Raw genomic sequence first — 9,943 nt, 5'->3', positions numbered from 1 at the left:
AGTCCCCTCTCCTAGGCTTGGGGGGCTTGTAGATGTTTATGACAAAGGTACTTGCTCGGCCACGCTTGTTGGGCACAACCTCGACCGTCAAGTGTTCAGCGTCCGGTACCGGTAGGGCGTGTTCCACGACAGTTATCTCTTTTGCCACTAAGATCGCAACCGATGGCATCAGGGGCTGACTAATCGTGTAGTATCCCGCCAGCGTCGGGGCCTTATCGGCTCCCACTTCCTGCAGGCAGATAAGATCTGGACGGATTGGAGTGGTGGCAATGAACTGTTTCAGGAGACCCGCTTTGCGCTTGTAACCTCTACAGTTCCACTGCCAGATTTCTATGTGTTCTGCATTTTGGCTGTTTTTAGGCTGCATAGCCATCTTGGGCGTTTCGGAATGAGGTGCGACCCGCATCGCTGCTAACTGAGCTGGTGCGACTGCGTAATTGCGAGGGGCCCTGGCTGTGTTCGTCCGACGTGGCTCGTTTACGGTATTGAGTTTGAAGTGCATGAATTATAGTTGTATGCTGATTTAGAATAGCCTCGTGTTGCGCGAGTGTATGGTGAATAGTTTCTATTTTCTCCGTTAGTGTTTGGAGAATCGTGGACATTGAGACTTGCAGGGAGTTCATTATCCGTTCTTCAATGTCGCGGAGCGTTTGGACGGTTACATGTTCTGTCGATTTTGCGAGGGGTGGCTCTGCGTCTTTGCGTGGGTGCAGGGGTACTTGATTTTGTTGGAGGACCTGTTCTAATTTGGACGTTAGGGCCTTAATTTTTGTGTTTTGGTCGGCTATCTTGGCGCTTTGGGACGCAATGGTAGCCTGCAGCTGTTGGAAACGGGGGTCGTTTGAAGGAGCGGGAAGTCCCTGTACTCTCTCTGCCCAGCTCACCTGCTTTTGGCCTTGTGGTGGCGTCTTCTTAGCTGGTTTTCCGCCGTCCGCGGCCGGAAGACCTGGGGGCGGGACTGGTGTCTTCGTCCGGGATCTGGAGTTGGAGCGGCTCCGTGAGCGGCTGCCGCTCTCGCTGCGACCCGTAGTGTCCTCGTCGTCCGATGAGAACCATTTGTTGTAGTAGATCTTGGGTCCCATGTCTTTACGGGACTGGTGAGCCGTCTTCTTGTCGCCTTTGTCAGTGGCGGGTCGCGGTGTTCTGGCTGGCTTGAGACGTTTCGGGCACTCCCGGGTTCCCGTCTCGTGCTGGCCGGCGCACAGTCCGCACTTGGGTTGGCATTGGTGTGTTAGGGGTGGGTCCTGGGCCCCGCACAGGCGGCAGACTTTGACCTTTGGTGTCGGGCAGACGTCCGGGCGGTGTCCGGGTTGCATACAAATCTGGCAGAATTGCCTGGCTGGCCTGTACGTGAAGCACGGGTATCCGCAGCCGTCGTAGTATACGGACCGGGGAAGTTTGGGCCCTTCGAGTGTAAGAAGGGCTGTCGTCGAAGAGCCTAGGATTCTGGCGTCTAACAGCTCAATGCGATGGTCTCTGATGCGCACCCCCGCCATGAGGGTGTCGCGTGTCTCCCGGGGATCGAGTCCGTGAATGACCCCTCGGAGTGTGGGGGCTGGGAAAGGGACGTACGCTCGCACGGGGTGGGGGCTCTCGTCCAGGGTGAGGTGGGTGATCTGGCAAAGCTCCGCCGCTGTTTCTTCGTGCGGGGTGCTGACTACAAGGATGTTGGACCCGACATGAGGTCGGAGAATGTATTTGTCCTTTACCTTGGTCGGGTCTCGGCAGGAACGAACGAGCGCTGCCGAAATGACCCGAGCCGGATAGGCCTTGAGTGGTAGTCCGCGTGTCGGTCGAATGACGACTTTGATGTCATTTTTCGGTAGTGGTTGAAGCTTGGGACGGCGAGTTCCCGGTTGACGGATTGCGTTCGATGATTGTCCAGACGTGTTCGGCGGGTTTCCGCCCACGGAGGCAGAAGAGTCCGGAGTGGATGGATTTTGATTTTGCCTGGCCTGTCTGCGGAGCTTCTTTGCCCGTCGCTTGCTGAGTGCGTGCTCCCAGCCTGGGCCACCGCCAAGAGGTGAGCCCTCATTCAACACGGACGAAGAGGACAGAAGATCCTGGTTCTGCGGAGAAGTGTCACGGGAATCCATTTCGGAGTCGTCGTGGGACGGGTTTGGAGAGAATGCATTCGCGGAGGTGCCGCATAGCGGTGTCGCACCGCTCATCGACGATCCAGTGGCCATTTGGTGGTCCTGTGGCCTCACGGGAAATTATTTCGATGAGAACCGCCAACACGAAGCACGGAGACGAGGCGCGGGAGGCGAGCGGAAGGCCCTGATACCGTGGCGCCGTCGATCCGGCAAGCAGGTTCCGCGCCGAACCGGTCGGGTCGGTAGGGAGGCGGTCGAGGCAGCCGGCTCACAGCAGGCGATGGTGGGGAAAGATACTCGCAGCCTTCGGGGTCGGGTGGGAGCCCATCCGCGCACGTCTGCTCCGGTCGGTGGGCGCGGAGCGAGTCCCTCGGGACGGCAAGGCCACGCCGCACGCGCGCCCTCTGCCCGAGGCGTCACGTCTACGTTCCAAAGGGGTGTCATCCCCATGCCGGTAATTACTTCCGCATGGGTTGCTCGCTGCACTGCGCGAGCCACGCGGGAAGTACAAAGGGGAGAGCCGGCGAGGTCGTGTACGAGGGGCGATCTTACACGTCTCCCCTGAGAGGATAAACGAGCTTGGGAGTCCGCTCGTTAAGACAAGATCAACAAAAGATCGCGGCTGTCTACAAACACAATATGCATAGAAAGAAATTGACATGCTAAAAACGGCTCTCGGGGCACAAAGATACAACTCGCCGATCCCGCACAAAAACACTCATGGACTATACACAGAGCATACACGATCTTCGTCACAGTACGAGAGTCAGGGCCATGTAAGCATCCTTGCCCAGAGTTCTGGCCACAGATCACCGATCACATCCCAAAGTGCAGCGGGCGAACGGGAACATTCACGTAGCCCGAGGGGCCATGGCTCATTGCTCCTTACCCCAGCTCGTGCTAGGGACGCGAGACAACGCGTCGGCGTTGCCGTTACAGGTGCCTTTCCTGTGTGCCACTACGACATTGTAGCGCTGCAAGGCCAGCGCCCACCTTGCCAGTTTTGCCCCATGAGGCGTGCTCGTCGTTAGATAGGAGAAGGGATTGTGGTTGGAGACCACGTTAACCTGTGCTCCGAACAACCAATGGTCGAATTTCTTGAGCGCCCAAGTGATAGCAAATGCCTCGCGCTCGATTGTTGACCAGCGGGTTTGGGTTGTAGTGAACCGGTGGCTGGCGAAGGCGACCGGCTCCCCTCTCCCCGAGTCTCCCATCTGGGCCAGGCAAGCTCCGGCCGCGATTGCGGACGCATCCGTGAACAGCCAGTATGGTTTGAGCATATTAGGGGTATTTAGCGCTGCAGTTTCGCAAAACGACAATTTAAGCTTAGTAAAAGCTTCCTGCGCTTCCCTAGTCCAAGGGATCGCGTTTGGCACGCCTCGCTTCGTCAAGTATGTGAGCGGTGACCTCAGCGTAGTTCTCTACGTATTCGCTGTAGTGCCCGCATAGCCCAAGCAGGCTTCGCAGCTGCTTTTTCGTAGTAGGCGGCGGAAGGTCGCGAAGAGCGGCTAGCTTATCGGGGTCCGGTCCGTGTGTACCGCCACCCCCGACGTGACCCAAGTACTTGAGCGGAGCTTGTGCGATCTGGCACTTCTCGGGGCTTACCTTGAGTTTAGCTTCTCGTAGTAAGCCGAGCACGATGCCCAAATGCTCCAGGCGCTGCTGCCACGAAGCGGAGAAAATGGCGATATCATCGAGATATGCCGCCGCGTAGCTCTGGTGTTTCGAGAGCAGCGTATTCATCATTCGCTGGAATGTTGCAGCGGCATTTTTTAACCCAAATGGCATGACGCGCCAAGCATACTGCCCTTCGTGGGTTACGAAGGCAGTCAAATGCTGACTCTCGAGGGCCACTGGTACTTGCCAATAACCGCGTCTCAAATCTACGAGAGTAATGAACTTCGCGCTGCCGACTCTCATAATTAACTCCTGCGGGGATGTAATCGGGAAGGCGTCAGTACGTGTAGCCGCGTTCAGCGCACGGTAGTCTATACACATACGCACTGAGCCGTCCCTTTTGCCAACGCACACCACGGGATGAGCATGCTCACTTTCTACTATTTTTGCACCAGCCCGAGCTTTCTTAAAGCTTTCATCTGACAGCTGGGCCGAACAGAAGCTCTCGCGCTGCTCTGGGGCCTCGTCTTCATCGTCACGCGTTGAGCGCTGGACTTCGGCGGGGCGCCCGTCACTACCTTCTTCATGTTGTTCGCCTGATGTCACGGGCAACTCTTTATTCTCCGGCTCGCCTGCCTGCGAATCGTTCGCGTGAACCGCGCCTGTCGTTGAGGCCGACTCCAAAGTTTCCCTGCCAACGGTGAAAGATGCCTTAGTAGGGCCAGCTTTAATGTGTGCGTCGCTCTGGGCGACCGCTTCGTTGCTGTGTTCGCACTGTGCTAGCAGCTCCCAGTCTTCTCGCGAGAGCAAGCAGTCCACTCCCTTCGCGAACTTGCCCGTAATTGCGCACACGACACGTACTGCCTCTGGTCGAGCTACAAGCGTGGGGCGCCGCCTCATACTGATCGCGAGCGTAACTAGCTTCGCTTCTACTGTTTCCCCGAAAGCTGAGACAAGCTTTATCTTCCCGGAAGGCTCATGAGACGCGTCCGGCACGAGGCTTTCTCGGACTACCGTTATTTCACTACCGGTGTCTATAATCGCCGTTGTCGGTACTCCGCCGCATTCGATCTCTACCTGCTGCAGCTTCGATTTGCGCACTTCTACTGGCGATCTTGGGGATTTAATTTCTGCAACCAGAGTCCTGTGGGAGTAGGCTGACCCAGCGGTTTCGGGAGCGTTCGCGCTGGCGACGGCTGCTTTCTGAGCCCGGGCGCGCTTATCATTTGTCTGCGCGTTCTGCGCAGCGCGGGGGCAGTCTTTAGCGCGGTGGCCCCCTGCGCGGCACACATAACACTGTGCCTGCCGTTTGATGTCACTGCTTGAAGGTGGGCATGGGGACCTTTCTTTCTCCGCGTGTGCGGTCGTTGGTCGCACTGCGCACCCCTTTCCTTTAGCTTGCTCGAAAGTCTGAAGCATCTGCGATAACTCATCCGGTTTCGCCCACTTTTCCCCCTCTCGGAGGCGCACATACTCCAGACCCTCGGTGCTTAGGCTAGCTTTCATGCGATCGGCTACGGTGAGAGCCACCACATCTTCCTTAGTGTCTGCCTCCCTCGAACGAAGGTGATAGTGAAAGTATATCTTCACGCGAGAGGCGAATTGGGCCCAAGTCTCCTCCTTACGCTTTGCGGCGCGTTCGAACCGATCCAAGTACTCGACGGGGGTCAGCTTTAGCTGGCTTAATACGGCCGCCTTCACTGACTCGTAGTCGCTGCACTCGTCGTCCTTACGACCGCGAAGCAAATACCGCACACGCTCGGTCAGCGCCGGCATGATCAAGTGTACGCGGCTGTTTTCCGGCACCTCGTACGTCGTGAAAACTCTTTCCACCTCGTCAAACCAAAGCGGTACGTCCGCGTCGCCCGGCAACTTGAGTCCCTTTAGGACTTTGGCGCATTGGGAGATTGGGTCGAGGCCCGTTCGCCGTTGTTCCCCAGATTCCGATATCAAGGGGGTCTGCCGGCCACCTGTCGTCGCTATCCCAAGTTTCTGCAATTCGATGCGCTCTCGAGATTCGACTTCGAGCTGATGCTTTGCGAGCGCAAGCTCGAAATCCAGTTCCATGCGGCGGATTGCCATAGCATCGGAACCCGCCGTTGCAGCTACCTTTTGTAGCGCTTCTGCTATCGGCTCTGATGTCGCTGCGTCCTGCTGCGACGTTTCGCCTAACTGATCATCGCCCTCTGACGTTTCGCCTGGCTGATCATAGCCCTCTGTAGCCATCCCCTTTAATGCACTCGCATTTTCCTGTCTGCGGTCTGAGCTCGCCATCATGCTCCTTGTCAACACCATACGCCCGTTTACACATGAGCCATAACCACCTCAGAGGTACGCAAGGAATCCCGCTCACCCGTGCTGGTGTCGCTAGTAGGATCCGTTGCCTCTCTGTTGCCGCTGCCTCGTCCCGAGATGCAGGATGAACGACGCCTCAGGGTCGGCGCTCTGGAGTACCTGTTCCCTTGGCTGGACCTGAAGATCGGCTCCTTCCCGGGCTCCTGGACGGTCGTTGCCTGACACTGCTGGCTTGACGGTGGTGTCGGCTCACGGTCGACGATTGCCGAATTCTGTGTTGACTGCGCCATTAAATTCTTTTTCTTTCTTCAGGTTCGTTTGCTTTTCTTCGGGGGAGTTCAGCCTCCTCGAAACGTGAGTAGTTCGGTGGTGTATTTGAAGCACAGGAGTCCAGATGCAGAAGGTACGAAAGGGAAATTATATTTGCAGAGTATATACAAGGCAAACTCGGTTACAGAAGCATGAAGTCACACAGACGTTTCAAGTACTGCAACTTAGAAGGCACTTATCTCACAGAGAGATACTACCTCACACAGAGATACAACTTCGGGAAAATCTTACTCATGGACCGGCGGTCTCGGTTAGAGCCTAGAAGTTTTCCGTACGTGCTAAGCACGGAGCCTGGTTGCGACTGCCATTCCTGGCTTTTCCTTCCGTTTTTATTACATACATAAACAAAGGCGCTGGGGCGGTCATTTCTCTTGACCCGCCCCAGTCTTTGATCAACCAATCGCAACTTAATTTCGCAGTAGCCACGGCCCTGTGTGTTGGGCATAGCCTCGAAACTAGGGCTCGAATAAATAAAACAAACAAATCAAGAAAACATTTGTAAAACGCTCTCCACGCAACATTTCGCCTTCCCCCAAGAACGCACTTTTCGTCTTAAGTGCATGCACGTGCATAACTGCCTCAGGGCGGCCACCCTCGCGTGCTGCGTCCGACCGGAAGACCTTTGTTTACCTCCCCGCATGGCTACAACGTTATCAGTCAGCGGATCAGTCCTTTGATCAGTCGCGGTGGTAGGGAGACCACCCCTTTCGGGACGGCAAGATGGATGGGATGGATGGATAGGAGCGCCCCCTTTGAAACGGGGTGGTGGCAATTGCCACCATGCTGAGCTTTTCTTTCTTTATTATTATTTTTTTTTTACTGTGTTGGCAATTCTCATTAAGATTCTCCATCACCTCTGCCTACGGTTTCCTACAATTCTAACCTTATGCCACATCTCTGCTTTTCAGCCACCAATCCTCCAATCGCTTTTTGCTGACTTCCACTGCAGATTTATTTACATGACCATTGTTATCTTTAAACCCTAGGGCCTCAGAAAGAGTGACTGTGCCTGCATCGAGGCCACGCCGCACGCGCGCCCTCTGCCCGAGGCGTCACGTCTACGTTCCAAATGGGTGTCATCCCCATGCCGGTAATTGCTTCCGCATGGGTTGCTCGCTGCACTGCGCGAGCCACGCGGGAAGTACAAAGGGGAGATCCGGCGAGGTCGTGTACGAGGCGCGATCTTACAGCCCATGAACCTGCTTTTCAACCTTGACGTTGTCGCACATATGCATGCTTGCCATGTTGGGTCCTTGACCCCTATTCTTCTGGCTTTTTATCCGCTTCAGCGTGGTATTTTCAACCGTTCTTTTCGCAGCGCCCTTGAGCAGCGCCGCCACGAGCAACTTCTTAACCAGCTTCACGATTTCCGCTCCTTGTTTGATACGCCGGAAGCTTCCTTGGGCAGGTAGACGACTGTCTCCTACTACTTCAACAATGGCCTTCCACCAAGGCGCGTACCGCGTGACCCCACAGAGCGCCGTGTCATCGCCGAAAAACCGACATATTACCGCGGTTGGCATCCAGACCTTATTAAACTGATTTTTCTGGAAGCGTTTTTTTTTCTGTATTCAAGCAACATTTTCTCCACAACCGTTAAGTCATTCGCCTAGACTTTTTGACAGTATTTATTATATCTCTGCTGCATGTACTGAACGAAAACATTTTAGTTGGCAGCAGTCGTTTTGTATTTTTTTATCGAACTTGTTTCTGCAGGAACTGCAAAAACTGAATCACCAAAGTAAGTTCAAAACTTTACTTTGAAATACGGTTAATAAAGATTCTGATAATTCTTCTTTGCAGGAAAATTCAGGTTCCGGGAAGTAAAGGAAGCAAGTTTCAATGCTATATCTTTAACAGCAAGTTGAAAAATGCTCCTTATAGAAAATTTCTGAAAAGCATAAATTTCCCCATGACTAATATCAGTCTGCTTCAAAAATATCTTTCGAAACTTTGTGCGCGGCATCTTGAAACCAATTGTAATACGCACACAATGTTTCATCTTGTTGCCTTGAGTGGAAGCAGCAATATTGGAAAAACAAATGGGGTACTATTTACCCTACCATCCCTCCTCAAACGAAAAAATTTTTGAATTCGGCAAGCTTAGTAATCGAAGGCATGAAAACTGCACGTAAACTGCGCGGTCTTTTTCTACTATCGTTTCAAATAATGGCGCAATAGCCGAATAAAGCAGCCACGTTCCCATGCTTTGCCGCAGCGCACAACGCCGGGTAGGGCCGATATTACATCACCTGCAGCGGCGGTAGGTTTCCAGCGAAGTAATGCTTGTTTTAGAGGGACCAAACCAAAGCCAACAGAGGAAGAACCCGCCGAGCATTGTTTGTGGGCATCCGACGATGCAAGGCATGCCGTGACCAAAGGAAGTAGAAATTGAAAGTCTCCCTGCCTCTGGTTGGCACCGACTTCCACTGCACTCCTCCGACGCTGTCAGAAGAATCCTGAACATTGCTGTAGCTTCACATTGAAATTCTAATGCAAACATTACGCACGCTTCACCTCGCGGCTTCATACTTTCGAATCACTGAATCTCGTCGAACTCTAAAAACGTTTTAGGGCCTGCAACGGTTCGATCAGACGGAAGTGCGTGAGCATGGCGTGTTTTCATGACACACGCGAGGGTTTATCCGGGAACCCTTTATTTAGCCACTTTGCGGGACGCGAACAGGCACACTGCTTACGCACGATCCATCACGTCCGCAACAGACAGGTTTAGACAGGCCGAAAGCACATGGGGCGCCAGCCCCCGCCCCGTCGCGCCTTCGCTTCTCCTGCCAGCTTTCCTTCTCTCACATAATAAATGATTTTTAGCGCAACGGGGACACAGCACAAGAAAGACGACAACACGGGTGCTTTCTTCAACTTTCCTATAGCACCAAGAAGCCATTTAAAATTCCAATTCCACCAAACCTCTGTGAGACGGGCAGCTTCGCTTCTAAGGCAATGGAGCCTTCTTTGAGCGATCCATTCCTGGTACTGAGCAAAACAGGTTACTTGCAGCCAGTCTGTGTATAAAAGAATTTGTCGTCGCAGTTCCGATCGCCAGATCTTGCAAGCACGCTTCACATGACCCCTTGAGGGTGCCAAAAGGCCAAACAAAGCACTCACTTCCACCGGCGTGACAGATTTCCTGATGCAGTATCCCATGTACCTAGCACGGCATGTCGCGGACACAATCTTTTTAGCTTCCAATCGTGCGCATATCCAACTAAAGCAGGCCGATGGAATTCCTGGGATCCAAATGCCTTCTTATTAGCATCCGCGATACAATAGTGATGCGGGCAAGGTCCTGTTCTGTCGACCTTATGTCTACCCTACTGCTGACTGAAGTTGCTGGCTGCTATAAGGGATCCGTTATCGATTATGTGTCTGCAGGATCCGTGTGAAGGACATGTTATTATGCTGGCGCAGTTTTTTCTGCTAGTAAGAACAACTGTATATACATTAAAAACTTTCACTGTGCTTACGACTGCAGCCCACTTAGCGCTTGTACTTACTTTCTTTCGATGGCTGGATTCGTCATTGATTCGTTTGCCTTTTCAATTGATTATATGCCGCTTTCAGCTTCAGGCGACTAGTTTCCACGA

At 53.7% G+C, this 9,943-nt stretch overlaps 1 protein-coding gene across 1 annotated transcript; it reads right to left on the bottom strand.

Moving 5' to 3' along the window:
- LOC149361175 (uncharacterized) lies at positions 1 to 2,459 on the bottom strand. Its single transcript, XM_089569459.1, has one exon. The coding sequence runs from the start codon at positions 2,187 to 2,189 to the stop codon at positions 357 to 359; it is 1,833 nt and encodes a 610-aa protein (XP_089425585.1). The 5' UTR covers positions 2,190 to 2,459; the 3' UTR covers positions 1 to 356.
- Between the last annotated feature and the right edge of the window lie 7,484 nt (positions 2,460 to 9,943).

Source organism: Amblyomma mixtum, chromosome 2 (assembly GCF_055824585.1).
Source record: "Amblyomma mixtum isolate Tamu chromosome 2, ASM5582458v1, whole genome shotgun sequence".
In the NCBI taxonomy this organism is placed as follows: Eukaryota; Metazoa; Arthropoda; class Arachnida; order Ixodida; family Ixodidae; genus Amblyomma; species Amblyomma mixtum.
Note: the sequence above shows the minus strand (reverse complement) of the source record. Positions and strands in the feature narration are given on the sequence as shown.